The sequence below is a fragment of the Tupaia chinensis genome, unplaced genomic scaffold, assembly GCF_000334495.1.
Source record: "Tupaia chinensis unplaced genomic scaffold, TupChi_1.0 Scaffold145519_1, whole genome shotgun sequence".
Taxonomy (NCBI): domain Eukaryota; kingdom Metazoa; phylum Chordata; class Mammalia; order Scandentia; family Tupaiidae; genus Tupaia; species Tupaia belangeri.
In genome coordinates, this window is record NW_006205376.1 from 21,422 (window position 1) to 37,610 (window position 16,189).

At 42.3% G+C, this 16,189-nt stretch overlaps 1 protein-coding gene and 1 long non-coding RNA gene across 4 annotated transcripts in view; one reads left to right on the plus strand and one right to left on the minus strand.

The window, feature by feature from the left end:
- The window catches only part of SINHCAF (SIN3-HDAC complex associated factor), a 37,409-nt gene that overhangs the window by 19,948 nt on the left and 1,272 nt on the right, over positions 1 to 16,189 (minus strand). For all 3 annotated transcript variants that reach the window (XM_014584057.2, XM_027768101.1, XM_027768100.1), the window contains exon 2: positions 20 to 167. In XM_014584057.2, coding sequence (XP_014439543.1) covers positions 20 to 147 — 128 coding nt within the window. In that variant the 5' untranslated portion in view covers positions 148 to 167. The remainder of the gene's footprint in view (positions 1 to 19; positions 168 to 16,189) is intronic.
- LOC106733855 (uncharacterized) overlaps positions 42 to 16,189 on the plus strand; it is an 18,346-nt gene continuing 2,198 nt past the window's right edge. The window contains exons 1-3 of the long non-coding RNA XR_001369713.2: positions 42 to 169; positions 9,612 to 9,618; positions 10,867 to 10,871. This is a non-coding gene — a long non-coding RNA (uncharacterized LOC106733855). The remainder of the gene's footprint in view (positions 170 to 9,611; positions 9,619 to 10,866; positions 10,872 to 16,189) is intronic.

Below are 16,189 nucleotides of genomic sequence, written 5' to 3' on the forward strand. Positions count from 1 at the left end.
AAACATCAAATGATCTTACCCGAAACAGCTCTGGAAGTCCTTTTCGTAGCGTTTGCTGTCGGTGAATCGAGAACTGGAGGACTTTGCTCTGCAAATACAGCAGCCCTCTATACTTCGGTACATCTTTGGCTTGTGAAAACCAAACATCTTTTCTTCTGGGCAGCAGTCTGTAAAGCCAAGAGAATTGACACAGCTTTGTTGAAGGCTTTAATAAAAAACCATTGAGTTTCCTCTGCTCTGCCGCCTCCCAGGCAATCTGGTGTTCCATGACCTAGCCAGACAGGTGGGCTCTGGGGTCTTGAAGACCTCCAAGATTGGACAAATGTAGAAAACCCACAAAGTAGCTCAGTTGCTCAAGGAGGTCTGTGCTTGCTGCAAACGCACGTTCTGAAAACGGGGGAGTGTTTTTAAAAATCAAGTTTGTAAGCAAAAATACCAAACTCAGTCTAGCCTTGGGCACCAGCTGCAGGATAATGGAGCCACATGGGAAGGCCCAGAGTTTAGATCCCTGGTCAACCCACACATACTGAGTGGCCACCCCCAGGATCCTGGCCACCTAGAAAACTGGCAGTATGAGGGAATCGTGATTAGATGAGACCCTGAGTAAGGTACCCTCCTCCTCTCCCTCACAAAATAAAAACGAAATTTTTAAAAAAATTGTTTTTAAACCCCAGAACTCTCCCCACAATCCTATAAAACGATGAAATCACACAGAATCTAGGATGCATCCTAAAATGTTAAGTGAAGGCAACCTTTTTGTCTGGTACCTTGCCATTTACGTGATTCCCCCTGGGGAAGTTCTGAGCATTTACTGTGACCACTATGGGATACCAAACACAGAAGTAGACCAGTGTGCATCAGCCCACAGCACTTCGCCCTATGGGAAACCAGAGGGGATTTCTTCTGTGATAAATGGGAAGTTCTGAGCAGTCAAGCTTGGCCCTGAATTGAAACTGCTGAAAGGAAGATGTAAAATTCACAAAAATCCAAGGTTAAAAAATAAAAATGTCACACATGATTAAGACAAAGTAGGAACAATCTCACGATACCTGCCCATTTTCCTGCCCCTCGGTTGTTACCCAGGTTTGGGGAGCCTGCCTACAAAGCTTGGTGCCTCAGTAATAGTGGGAGGTACAAATGCTTTAAAAAAGTAAAAAAAAAACTTAACATCTAGGAAGCAAGGAACTGCTCTAAGACTGGATATAAAAAGTAGCTGGCAGCACCCTAGCAAGTATTTCCAATGTCCAAACCAAAGGTCAACTTCACCAGAACATCTGGACCAAGCCAAGTGTTGCAAGGCAGTGAATACAGAAACTAAATCCGAATAGACAAGCCCCGGGTAAGTGTGCACGTATGTGTGCGCACATGTGTAAAGGGTCTAACTATAAATTACCTCAAAGTATTATATAAGCCATATAAAGCATATAAATGAGAAAATAATAGTAATACGGATTACTTTTGTGCCCAGTTTTACAGGTTATCATCATAGAACACCACCCTTTTAAAGCTGTTTTAGAAATAAACCTAAGTAATATGAGTAGAGCAAAAAATTCAGTATTTGTTTCTGGATTATCTCTTGTTTGATCCCACTCCATCCCAATTCTGCTTAGTACACCTGAGCAAGTACGACCTGAACTGATTCAGAGGTAACCAAATATCCAGTGTTTCTGTGTGTGTTGGGAGGGTAGAGGGAAGAGCTCTAAAATATGGACAAAGGTTTTATAATGTTTTAAGAAAACATTTTAAAAGATTGTTATTAGCAAACAGTTGACTAGGGACCAGCAGATAGCATAATGGTTCAGTTGCTGGACTCCCACGTAGTTGAGCGTGGTTAGTCACAGACCCGATGGCTTAACCTCACACTGGGCGCCATGTGTGCTGGTGCCCAAAATTCTAAAGAGAATGGAGGAGAAGGGACTGCGACATGGCCATCCCGCCTGGTGGGGGCGGTGATTTCTCATCGTCTCTCTTTACATGTCTTGGGAGAGATCATGCACCCTGTAAGAAAAAAAATCTCTCAAAAAAAAATAAATAAATAAAAATCAGGACCAGCAGTTGGCGTAATGACTATGTCGCTAGATTCCCACATAGTCGACCGCAGTTCGCATCCCGGACCCGGTGGCTTCAAACTCACACCGGGCGCATGTGCATGCGTGCCCAAGATCCTGAGAGGAAAATGGAGGAGAAGGGATTGTGGCGTGGCCATCCCCCCTGGGAGGTGATTTCTCGCTTTCTCTCTGTCTCTGTCTCTCTGGCAAGTGCACACGCCCTATAGCAAAAACTTCTCAAAAAAAAAAAATCAAGAAAAGAATTGGCTAGAAATTGAAGCGTTCCTTTTAAGCAGGAGTTACTGTTAATCAAGTGTTCATTCCTCTTGAATGTTTCTGCTGATGAAGGACCAGGCAAAGGAGGGGGACGGAGCAAGAAGAAAGGTATTAATTTCAGTAATTCAGTCCAAACTGAAAACTGTTAAAACAAGAAAACAAAATATTCTTAGTTAATAATCATTTTAATTAAATGCTTGGAAACTGGATTATTTTTGAGAGAGAGAGAAAGAAAAAATGAGGAAGTTACTCTCATTTACATGTATAGTAAAAAAAGTACAGTGAAGCCTGGTGAAATGAGGCCTATTTGTTTTCCATCTAACACGCCCACATGGAAATTGAAAAGAAAATGGCCTCCTGAAGAGAAGGGTCACATGTTGCTTTGGAAAAAAACAATGACAAATGACAGGGGATTACAGAAACAAGAAAGTGGAGCAGAAGTTATTGCTTTAATTCGTATATTCCTGCTTTAAGGCAAAACATAATACCACTCTTGCGCTTGTACCATCTTGCGGTCTTCTCCAAACTCCCTAAGCATTACCATCAAGAAGGTCAAGAGTCCTCAGTTCCTCTTACACTCCCCAGCTTCATCAATGGCTCTAGGAAACTTCAGCCTCCCTTCTCAGCAAGGACAAAGGAAGCACAGCAAAAAAGCCCAGTTCACGCCATTAATACACACACCAAATCCTATTATGGTGGACAGATTCCTATCTCTACTCTCACAATCCCCTTCCCCTCCCCCCCGGGTAAACATGCCATCAAAACTGTAGAGCAATCAGGTCATCTCTAGGATACGGACTCCCCTCGCCAAAGTCAGAGTTGCCCAGGAAGCCACTGTTTGTGCCAGTTATTACACTGGTGAGCTGTTTAGGAATGCTATGGGCAGAGAGAGGCTTACTTTTTAATCAGCAACTATTATCATGACTCAAGTATTCATCTTTAACGATTTTTTGGAGGGAGGGGCAAGGATTTCCATGCACTGAACCACAAGCCCCTGGCACGGTATTCCATCCTTCGTCTGAGGAATATTCTTAGATAACAAGGGAAACAGCCTAATGCCTCATGATTTGTAAGTCTTCTTTATGTAGCTCTGTGACCTTAGTGTCTGACAAAATTCCTCCTAAAAGTCTGGGACAGATCTAAGTCCTCCTGTTCACCCTCTTCTGGGCGGTGCTCAATGAGAAATGCAGTGAAGGGGCAGACACCCTGATGCCACACACAAACAGCACATGCGCCTTTGACTGGATAACTACTTAAGAAACCTAGTAAGCCTTTTCTGAGCTTATCCCTGCACTGGAGAGGCACCTGGAAATGAATCTGCAGCGAATACACAGGGGTTTCATTCTGGGCACTGTTTACAGTAAACCAGTTAAGCAGTGGTTGGTGCTTAACCATTCCGAGGTTTGGGGAGTCCTGAGATTAACGGAAAGTATTTGCACAAAATCTGCAGGCCTACCGCTGTTAAAAACAAACAAACAAACAAAAACCCCTACCTAATCTCTGGAGGAAAACCAAAGACACAAAATGGCCTCGGAAACCAAGTGACTTTATATATTTGGGAGGCTGAAGAGTTTCTGCTGTTTCAAGAAATCTGTCTCTCTGGCAAGTGCACACGCCCTATAGCAAAAACTTCTCAAAAAAAAAAAATCAAGAAAAGAATTGGCTAGAAATTGAAGCGTTCCTTTTAAGCAGGAGTTACTGTTAATCAAGTGTTCATTCCTCTTGAATGTTTCTGCTGATGAAGGACCAGGCAAAGGAGGGGGACGGAGCAAGAAGAAAGGTATTAATTTCAGTAATTCAGTCCAAACTGAAAACTGTTAAAACAAGAAAACAAAATATTCTTAGTTAATAATCATTTTAATTAAATGCTTGGAAACTGGATTATTTTTGAGAGAGAGAGAAAGAAAAAATGAGGAAGTTACTCTCATTTACATGTATAGTAAAAAAAGTACAGTGAAGCCTGGTGAAATGAGGCCTATTTGTTTTCCATCTAACACGCCCACATGGAAATTGAAAAGAAAATGGCCTCCTGAAGAGAAGGGTCACATGTTGCTTTGGAAAAAAACAATGACAAATGACAGGGGATTACAGAAACAAGAAAGTGGAGCAGAAGTTATTGCTTTAATTCGTATATTCCTGCTTTAAGGCAAAACATAATACCACTCTTGCGCTTGTACCATCTTGCGGTCTTCTCCAAACTCCCTAAGCATTACCATCAAGAAGGTCAAGAGTCCTCAGTTCCTCTTACACTCCCCAGCTTCATCAATGGCTCTAGGAAACTTCAGCCTCCCTTCTCAGCAAGGACAAAGGAAGCACAGCAAAAAAGCCCAGTTCACGCCATTAATACACACACCAAATCCTATTATGGTGGACAGATTCCTATCTCTACTCTCACAATCCCCTTCCCCTCCCCCCCGGGTAAACATGCCATCAAAACTGTAGAGCAATCAGGTCATCTCTAGGATACGGACTCCCCTCGCCAAAGTCAGAGTTGCCCAGGAAGCCACTGTTTGTGCCAGTTATTACACTGGTGAGCTGTTTAGGAATGCTATGGGCAGAGAGAGGCTTACTTTTTAATCAGCAACTATTATCATGACTCAAGTATTCATCTTTAACGATTTTTTGGAGGGAGGGGCAAGGATTTCCATGCACTGAACCACAAGCCCCTGGCACGGTATTCCATCCTTCGTCTGAGGAATATTCTTAGATAACAAGGGAAACAGCCTAATGCCTCATGATTTGTAAGTCTTCTTTATGTAGCTCTGTGACCTTAGTGTCTGACAAAATTCCTCCTAAAAGTCTGGGACAGATCTAAGTCCTCCTGTTCACCCTCTTCTGGGCGGTGCTCAATGAGAAATGCAGTGAAGGGGCAGACACCCTGATGCCACACACAAACAGCACATGCGCCTTTGACTGGATAACTACTTAAGAAACCTAGTAAGCCTTTTCTGAGCTTATCCCTGCACTGGAGAGGCACCTGGAAATGAATCTGCAGCGAATACACAGGGGTTTCATTCTGGGCACTGTTTACAGTAAACCAGTTAAGCAGTGGTTGGTGCTTAACCATTCCGAGGTTTGGGGAGTCCTGAGATTAACGGAAAGTATTTGCACAAAATCTGCAGGCCTACCGCTGTTAAAAACAAACAAACAAACAAAAACCCCTACCTAATCTCTGGAGGAAAACCAAAGACACAAAATGGCCTCGGAAACCAAGTGACTTTATATATTTGGGAGGCTGAAGAGTTTCTGCTGTTTCAAGAAATCTGTTTTGTTTTTTGGTTTTTTTTTAGAAAACTTCTTGCCTAGTCCCACTTGTACAATATTAAATTATTCCTCCAGAACACTCTTGTTTATTCAAATGACACTGTCAGCTATAAAACTATTTAACTTCTGCATCTATTCTCATAGGCGTAACATCATTCCGCACCGTGTTTAAATAGAAGGAAGCCAAGACCATCTGCTTCCTAATTGATGAACAGTTACAGTCGAGAGCGGACCCCATACAATCTCACCCACTCTTAAGCATGTGTTTGGGGAAAGCAGAAGAAAATAAGCTTTGAGATAAAGCCAAAAAATCAGGAAAGACTCTTGATGAAAAACTGTCATTTGTCTTCTAAAATTAGATAGTGGTGATGGCTGCAGAACTGTGAATATAGTAAGAGCCACGGAACTGTACACAGTGCAAGAATGACTTTGTAGTATGTGAGTTATAGCTCAATAAGCCTGCTTTTAAAAATAAAAATAAACTGGGTTAGGAATTATCATCTTTGTAACCTCAGCATGTAGGACAGTGCCTGTCTCATCGTTGGTTGATTCAACTTTTTTAAAAGCTTTACATTTTACGAAGCACTCTAACTACTGTCAGCAAAATACTTACAAATTTTTTAAATACTATAACAATTAAAATCGACCACACTAGATTACAGTTCGGTTCAATTTAATGGACTCTCCTAAAGTAAATAAGATTAAAGTTAACAACTAAATCAGCAAAAGCAACCAAAGAAATAATTATATAAATAAAATATATGTACATTTAAAAAGTGAAGTTTTTAAAATATAACGACTGGGCCAGCTGGTGATATGGTGGTTAAAGCACTTGGATCCCACATGGTCAACTGTATGGTATGAGTCCTGGACCCCGCTGCTTGAAAAACACACTGGGTGGGACCAGCAGGTAGCGTAATGGCTATGTCGCTGGACTCCCATGTAGCCGGCCACAGTTCGCGGCCCGGACCTGGTGGCTTAAACTCACGCTGGGCGCATGTGCATGTGTGCCCAAGATCCCAAGAGAAGAATGGAGGAGAAGGGATTGCAGCGTGGCCATTCACCCTGGGGGGTGATTTCTCACTTTCTATCTCTCTGTCTCTCTGGCGAGCGCAGGCACCCTATAGCAAAAACCTCTAAAAAAAAAAAAAAAAACACTGGATGTATGCCCAAAATCTCAAGAGGAGAATGGGAGAGAAAGAATTGTTGTGTAGTCATCTTCCCTAAGGGAATTATTTTTCTTTTCTAAGAATTATTTATTTTGGGGCCAGCAGGTAGTGTGGTGGTTAATGGCACTGAACTCCCATATGAACGGCCACAGTTCAAGTTCTCAGACCTCGCGGCTTGCTTTCTCACTTTCTCTCTCCCTCTGTTCCTCTCTAGTCCAAATTTTAAAAAATAAGTTAAATAAATTTTTAAAAATAATTATTTCATGTTACTTACTATTAATTTGACCAGAGAGACCAAATTTTTAAAAATAAGTAAAGTTAAATAAATTTTTAAAAATAATTATTTCATGTTACTTATTATTAATTTGACCAGAGAGAGAGAAAGAGAAAGTGAGAAAGCAAACGGCCAGATCCAGGACTCAAACTGTTGTCAGCCATGTGGGAGTCCAGTGCCCCAACCACCATGCCACCTTGCTGGCCACCAAGGAATGCTTTCTTTCTTTCTTTTTTTTTAATTATTTATTTTATTTATTCATTCATTTTATTTTTAGTTTGACCAGAGAGAGACAGAGGGTGAGAGTGAGAGAGAGAGGAAGTGAGAAAGCAAGCCACCAGATTCAGGACTTGAACCCTGGTTGGCCATGTGGGAGTGTCCAGCGCCTTAACCACCATGCCACCTGCTGGTCCCACGGAATGCTTTCTTATAGTTTTTCTTTCTCTGGGAAAGTGCATGTGCCTTATAGCACAATTTTAAAAATAAAAAAAATGTGGGACCAGCAGTTGGCATAAGGGCTGTCACTGGACTCCCACGTAGTTGACCGTGGTTGGAGTCCCAAACCCAGTGGCTTAAACTCATGCTGTGTGCGTGCATGCCCAAGATCCCAAGAGGAGAATGGAGAAGGGATTGCAGCTTGGCCATCCCCCCTGGGGGTGATTTCTTGCTTTCTGTCTCTCTGTCACTCTCTGTCTTTCTGGCAAGCACACACACCCTATAGCAAAAAACCTCTCCCAAAAAAAGAAAGAAAAAATAATAACAAATAAATAAATAAAATGTTTAATGCAACAATCAACTCCAAACATGTTTCGATCGACTTGAGGTTTTTTCTACCTTAAATCTAAGTCTTAGAGGTCAGGTGGTGGCACTGCAGTAATGCTGCTGGACCTGTGAGATGGGTCCTGCATGAGTCCTAGAACCCTTCCTGAGCAACAAGGTGCACGTGGCAGTCTGAAACATGAGTGACTGCAGTGTAGGACCCTGCTGGGAGAGCTCTCACCCCATCCAGTTAAATAAATACATTTTTAAAAAAGAAAAAGCTGCAGGCTTTACATAAACCTAATGATCAACTTAATGAAGGCATGGGGAATGTAACTTTGGTGTTGCAACAAGGTAAGAATGCAGTAGCCACTGTGTATCAAAGATACAAAAAGGCCAATTCTAATCTAATGAGATTGTGCAGTCAAAGATCAGGGACAGTGTCTTAATTTTTTACAACTACTTCAATACACATACTACAATTTACTGAGCATAATATAAATGGGGGGTTCAGAGCAATCGCTTAACTCTGAAGAAACGGATGCTATTTTAGAAGCTTTCTGATAAGTAACTTTGTACTTAAAGATGCCTTCTTAGGAATCTTAATACAGAACACACTTATTTTAAGCTTCAACAAGGAAACTATAAATACTAAAAGACAAATTTTAAAGCCTTTCATACTGCTTTTTTTCTTTTAAAGTTTTGCTTTAGGGCATGTCCCCCAGATAGGATGGACATGCCACAATCCATTCTCTCAGGAATTTGGGCATGCAAGCACTTGAGCCAGGCATGATTTTCAAGCTGCCAGTTCAGTTTGAATGGAGCAGTCAGCCATGTGGCTCCAGCTACCTGAACCTCCATGCCACCTGCTGGCCCTTAGTATCTTTTTAAGTATATAATTGGGAGTGAAAAGATGAAAGTTTTTCCTTATCTTTTTAAGTCTTATAAGGGTACTGACTTACTATTTTAAAAATGGAAAGGGTTCTTAGGATGAATTTAAGAGTTATTAGGCTCCCCTTAGTATGCTTTGAAGGACAACTAATAATTACTCAGTAAGTTCTTTCTTCCAGCTTTTTTATATTAAAAAATATCTTTCAAAACTCAAAAATGTCATTGGATGGATGGACTTAAATGAGGAGCACTAGAGAAGGAGCCAGCGGTGGTACATCAACAGTTAACTTCACAACTTGTCCATGTCCTCTTGGAAACTGAAATCCTGATGTGCACAAATTAGGGGAGCAACCCCCAAATGAAAGTACCCTTAGTTTTCAATAGTGGAAATCTTGTAGCTTTTGGGCACCAGCAGATGGCGTAACGGCTACATTGCTGGACTCCCACATAGTCTACCTAGGTTCAAGTCCCAGGACCGTGGCTTAAACTCACACCAGGCGCGTGTGTGCATGCGTGCCCAAGATCTCGAGAGGAAAATGGAGAAGGAAGTGCGGTGTGATCATCCCCCATGGGGGATGAGTTCTCGCTTTCTGCCTCTCTCTGGTGAGAGCAAGCACCCTATAGCAAAAACCTCTCCAAAAAATAAAATAAAATAAAAAAATAAAAAGAATGCAACTCCGGGGCCAGCAGGTGGCGAGGGGGTTAAAGGCACTGGATTCCTACATGGTCACCCACGTTTGAGTCCCAGACTTGGCAGCTTGCTTTCCCACTTTCCCTTTCTCTCTCCCTCTCTCTCTGTCTCTGTCTGGTCAAATTAAAAAATAATAACAAATGGAATTAAGTAAATAAATAATTCCTTAAAGAATGCGAATCATTTCTGTGCAGAGAGGGGTAGGCTGTTAAGTGAAACAAGCAAGTTCAGTAAAATAGTTCCACAGTTATCTTACAGGATGTTTTAAAAAGGAGACTTTATGTACACAAACTATTTTTTAAACAGTTTTTTAAAATTATTTTATCTTTATTTATTTATTTTATTTTAATTTGACCAGAGAGGAACAGAGAGAGAGAGAGAGAAAGTGAGAAAGCAAGCCACCAGATCCAGGACTTAAACATGGTCAGCCATGTGGGAGTCCAACACCCTTAACCACCATGCCACCTGCCGGCCCCTTTGGAGAGCTTTTTAAAAGATGGTGAACAATGGTCGCCTCTGAAGTGTACATGCATGAAGGACGCTTACTTTCACTTTCCTGTCTTCCATACTATTTTTTAAACAAAAGCATTCTTCCCCAATAACCTTGCTGATCTTCACACTTCCACTTAACTACAGAAGAATATGTAAAACCCCAGAGAACTTAAATAAAACTTCCTCAAATACATACAGACGGAATGATACACATTAGAAAATACACTGCACACAGAGGGAAGACTACAGAATAGACTGGAAAGATCAGCACACACACAGCAGAATGGGAAGGAACGGCAGAGAAGGGACAAGCAAAAGATTTGTCAAGTGGGAAGGAAGCAGCGGTGAACAAAGGCAAAAAGCCAAGCGAGCAGAGACAACGTTGCAGTGAAGGGGGTGCATTTTCTTTAGCGTAGGAACTTTACATGGCAGAAGAGGAAAGAAAGAAAAACATCAGAAAAACCCCTTGTGATCACAGGAGGGGGGGATCCCCGAGTCGCAGTAACTGGCAATGCCACCACTGACACCACTGGAGCCCATCCATGCTACCTGAGTCCTGTAAGCACAGGACGCCCAGCCAACGCTAGCACTGTAACTGCAGCAACACTCCAGGAAAGGGCAACAGGACTGAGTGTTTGGTATCCACCCGCTGCTAGGCCACTGGCTTGCAGCGTTCCCCAACAACCAGGCAGGTCTGGTGAGCACTTAGGGAAGCCATGGAACAATAAAACATTATTTCCTCTCACCTGCTTCTAGATACCAACTGCTTCCGGACATCAAAGGTCCTGATTCTACTGAATTGCTTTTTAAGGGATGAAAACTGAGCAATATATACCCCACTTTGCCTATAGCTCCTCCAAACATGTACCCAACCTCTGAGAAATTACATAGTAAAGCACTTAAAACAGGCTGTTTGTGGGATTCACACTTGGCAGAAGGACCTAAAACTCATCCTCTGTAAGAAAGGAGCTAAGCTCTGAAATAAATCTTCAATGGAAGTAGAGCAGGTTAAAACTAAAACTAAAATCATACAAACCCAGGTCTCTGGATTTGAGACAGTGTTAAATACACACACACAAAGCTTTCCCCCTATTTTACAAATGCAAAAGGGGTGGGTGGAGGGAAACAACTTCAGTCTCCCATTTGTAGATTAAAAATGATTCTGGGGGCCAGCAGGTGGCATAGTGGTTGGGGTTCTGGACTCCCCGACATGGGTGAAAAGTTCAAGTCCTGGACAAGGCGGCTTGCTTTCTAACTTTCCCTTTCTCTCCCACTTTGGTCAAACTGGATAAATGATGACAATGACAAGTAAAATTAAGTAAGTAATTTTTTAAAAGTGATTCTGGTGGCTGAGAAAGCTGAAAGGGCTGGAGAGAGTATCTGCTAGTTAGTCTGGTGGAAAAGGCACTGTAATGAATCGACTTGCAGTCTATTTCTAATTCCTTCTTCACAACTGAATAGGAAGTCACTTCTAATTTTACGTACCCCTCCGCCACAGGGGGGGTGAAGTCTCACTTCTACTTTCCAGGCATGCTATGAAGCACGTGTATGACGATAGCCACGTATGTGTACTGTTTATTTCTTTGAAATTTAATAGACGTAAATTCTGTCTGCCCAGGATACAGCCAGCAAATTAAACTGAGGGGAGAAGGCTGATTTTCTTAAGTCTTCTTTTAAGCCCAGGCTTATGGGAAAAGAGGAACTTTAGCCTTTCCAGGGAGACTTTTAAGGCCATGAAACAAGCCAGTATTCATTTCTGTGAAGCTCTTCTATTTTCAAGCATGACAAAAACGTCAAGAAAGGGGGTACTGGTAGCACACACGCCTGATCTGACCCAAACCTCAGCAAAGTTCCTTAACCTTCATCACCCCATTTCCCATCTGTAAAATAGATCAATCCCAACTCTGCACTGGAGCGTCTGTACAACACCAACACGAGCGGGCACAAGCACTCAGCACTGACCCGCCTTTTTATGCACAAGTCCTTCCTCCTCGTTTCCCTCTCACATTTCGGCCATCATTTTGTCTCCCGGTTTTGTGTTATCTGTCCTCAGGAAGTTACTGCCACCCTCCTGGTAATTCCCTAATATGCAATGTCCTGGCCCAACCTATTCCCCCTCTTTGCTCTTGATCAGTAAATATGGCCAATTGACCATTCACCCACCCTTTTAAATGCCCTACACTGATTACATAAACTTCCTTCTCCAAATCTGCTCTTCCTGTGTTGACCTCGCTTGGTCATCATCCACAGTCCCACTTACCAAAATCTAAGTCAATTGGGCTCTTCCTTCACATCCTCCACAGCACCCTCCCCTCGCCCCTAGTTTAAGGAGTTTACAGATGTCCTTAGAGATTCTGCTTCTTTCTTCATGTCTCTGCTTCACATCTGTCCCTCATTAAGGTACCTGAACTCCTGAGAAACCCCTGACTTCCCTGCCCGCTTCACACAGGTGGCATCTTCCTACTAAAGTTCGAATATTAATCATCCTCTCCAAGGTACCAACACTGGCCTCATGACGGTATCTCAACTCTTTGGCAAGGAATCCAAAGCTTTTCGGTGTCTGGCCTGCCTACCAGCTGCTCCCAACTTGGAATTCGAATATTCCAGGAGCGTCAAACCAGCTTTAATAACCGGCCCCTTCTCCATGCAGGCTGTTACTTCTAGATGACATGGTTTTCTCTCCATCCCCTTGACCTGGGAAATTCTTTTACAAATTCCTTCTTTTTAAGGACCTTTCTATATCTTTATTAGGTCACCTAGCACACAAGATTTCACTGATTGACTGTATTATCTCCTCTACTGAAAAGCAAACCGTTAGGAACTAATCTTATAACCAGGTCCTGAATGTACACAGTACACAGAAACAGGAAGAATTTTCTAAGAGTAATATAGTTGAAAGGAAATTGGACACTCTATTTAAGGGTGTGGAATGGGAAATAATGTCCACAAGAAAGATGTGGATTTACAAGTTTTGCTATAGGGCATGGCCAGCACAGAGAGAGAAAGAGAGTACTCCCCCGACCCCAGGAGGGATGGACGCACCTCAATTCCTTCTCCTCCATACTTCTCTTGGGATTTGGGGCACATAGACACACATGTGCATGCACCAACACACAGTGTTGTGTTATTTTCAAGATGCTGGGTCTAGGGCTCAAACCTCCATAGGCCATGGAAAACCCAGTGCCTAACCACCACACCACCAGCTGGCCTCACGTAACTAATGTTCTGAAAGGAGTTATTTGACATGTGGACTATAGATTTTTAAAGGAAAAAATACATGTATGAGGTTTAAATTTTTCAGGAAATGTAAACCAAATGAATTACTTTAATTAGAGAAAATTAATGGTAAACATTCGATGTTTTCATAACAACTGGTAGAAAGTTTTCTTGCTTATTTCAAAGCAGGAATATGTGGGGAAAAGAAAATCAGGAGTTTATGGGAGAAATGAGTCTCAAATTGAGAGTTACTTCAACTCAGCATACACCAACACTAACCATTCACAATAAAATAACATTAAGCCAAAGCTTAATGTTATTAATAAATAAGGGGAAGCAACTAAAGATGAGGGGCTAGAATGGATTATGTTAGTTCAAGAGACTATGACTTCGGTATTTCTAGAGCAAAAAGAAAATCTCACGACCTTGAAAACAGACGCCCTTCTCTGGACTAGAATTATTTCAAGATTATTGTCATAACATAGGAACTCTTAGTTATGGATTAAAGTAAACGAAACTGAAGAACCAAAAGACAAGAAGGTATTTTCAATTCATAATCCCTCGGATTCAAGACTAAGTATGGGAATTACAGGGCACTGTCTTGGACAAAAGAAATCAGGAAGAAAGAAAATGGCATTTTCCAGGTCTCCACAGGACTTTGGGATGTAAAACAATTGAATCAGAATTACAAAGGCAACCAAGGGTTGAGGATAGTGCCTTCCCAGAAGTAGTTTCTGAAAGTGGGAGAGGGGCCAAACACATTCACTGGTTCCACCAACATTTGTTGAATGTTTTTCTGGGCAAGGCATTTTTGACCAGAGCCTCAGTTTTTTCTCCTGTAAAATGTCTACTTCCCAATGCTGTGAAAACAGTGGTAATTAACCACAACTCGGAGGTAGGCATCATTGCCATTTGACAGGTGAGAAAACTGGGCACAGTGATGACTAACAGGATCACAACTTTGGAACCTTGCTATTCTTAGCCCCAGAAATCTCTGAAGTAATGCCTCAATAAATGTGTCCCTCTCTTCTCCGTTATATCCCTACTATCGCTTATGGAAAAAGAAAATGACACACACTTTTAAAGCAACCTACTATGTGCCCAACACGGTATAGGTATACTTATTTCTTCCTCTTAAGAGTCTTATGAAGTTGGTCTGGGTTTCAAGGAAGTTTAAGCTGTCTCCAGTGAAAAACTTACTTTACATGTAAAAATTATTCTCAAATCACTTTTCTGTTATACATATGCTCATCTGTGAGCACTGTGAGTTAGGATCTGATAACAACTCGGGGAAAAATACTGATCATTCAGGTTCCAGATAAAGAGAATTAAGAATATATGCAACAGAAGCTTTGTGAACTTCCGGACACCAAGGTTCTAGGATATACTATGAATGAACTTTCCATCTCCAGTCTCTCACAAAATGAATACAAAGACAAAGCAATATGGATCATATCTTTCCCACCCTCAGCTCATTCTCTTTGATAAACCCCATCTGTTCTACGCATCACCTGAATAAACAAAATGCATTAAGTTCTGTATGTGTATTTGAAATTTCCCAGGACGAATGAAATTCTAGCCATAACTTAGCTATCATACTAAAACGAAAAACAAGTCAAAGAATCTCTGCATACTTGCAAAGCACTTAATATGCATTTTAAATATATGACCCAGAAAAAGAACTGCCTGAAAGAAAGCCAAAGGGATTAAATGCAAAGTTTTTCATTTTCTTAACAGGCTCCTTCTAGTCACTTCAGAAACACCCTAGTACTGGTTGCCTTTCTGTATTTGTTGTTTAGTCAGCCAAAACTTAGGGGGGGGAAACGTGTTTATTTAATAACAATGAAAAGAGGAGTTTCAATTTACATAAAATTGTTGGTGTGGGAGGCCAGAGCATCTAAGGATATTCTTTTCCAGTCATGGCTACTTTCAGATTCTAGTACTTCAATGTGTCTCAAATGCAAGAGAAAAGAGGAAAGAAGCAACAGATATGGTGCTGCTTATCGGATGTCTAGACTGCAGGCAAACCCCAAATACCAAAGAAGCATCCATGTGTCAAACCAGCATAATTTTTCAGCTATGTCTGGAGCCACACACCAAAAAAAAAAAGGTTAGCTGAAAAAGAAAATCTAGGAGGGGGAAGCAGAAGGTCAATCCCAGTTCACAGGCACTGGGAAGCAGCAGCAAGGTTAGCTAGCCGTCCCTGTCATCTTCCTGAGCAGCTTCCTCCCTAGGCCCCTTCCAATATCGCAGAAAGGCCCAACTCCCTGCGTGCTAGCTTCTTCAAGGTCATCCTCAGATAAGGCAGCGAACAGTCGAACAGTCACCGAACACTGAGTCACGTATACCTTGAGGCCAAACAAGATGCCCTTTCCCCAAATCATTATTTAACATACTTTAAATGCCGTCAGGCTGTTCTGAGAACTCCACCAGAAGAAACAAACTCCCCGGCTTTCCATTTAGATTGGGCAACTAAACGTGTTCAGTTTTGCAACATAAATTATTAAATGGTTTCTCAAGTCTGGCAAACTCCCGGCTCAAAAAACAGGTGCCTTCTTTTCCCCCTCTAAAGGCAAGGTCAAATTCTTTTTCAATTATTAAAAGAAAAAGGGAAGAAAAGTTTTCTTAACCTTCCTTCGACAAGGTGAGGAGGGGGGAGAAAGGATGGCCGGGGGAAAGCCGCCTGGTACAGGGTCCATGTTGGGCTAACCGTAATTCTGATCTCCCGAGTGCCCACAGTAATGGAAGGTTACATGGGGAAAAAGAAAAACAAAGAAACCGACGAGGGTCATAGTTACCAGAACAAACTCTGCACCGCCCTACCACCCCAAGAAACCAGCCTCCCTCCAACCCAAACAAGCCTCGCCCTCCGGGTCGGCCTCACACGTAAACACACAAAGAAACCGGCGGCACGCACAAGTCGCCCACGGTCCTCACTTCCCTTAGGACAACCGGGAGCCCCGAAACTTCCCCACGCTGGGTTTTCGGGTGTTGCCCGAGCTGGGTCCCCTAGACGTGCGGGCCCCAGCTGGGCGTGGGAGGCGGCGCTGGCCGCGGTCGCCGGTTTCCCCGAAAGCAGTGAAGTGCCCCCCCCGTCCGCGGTCCCCTC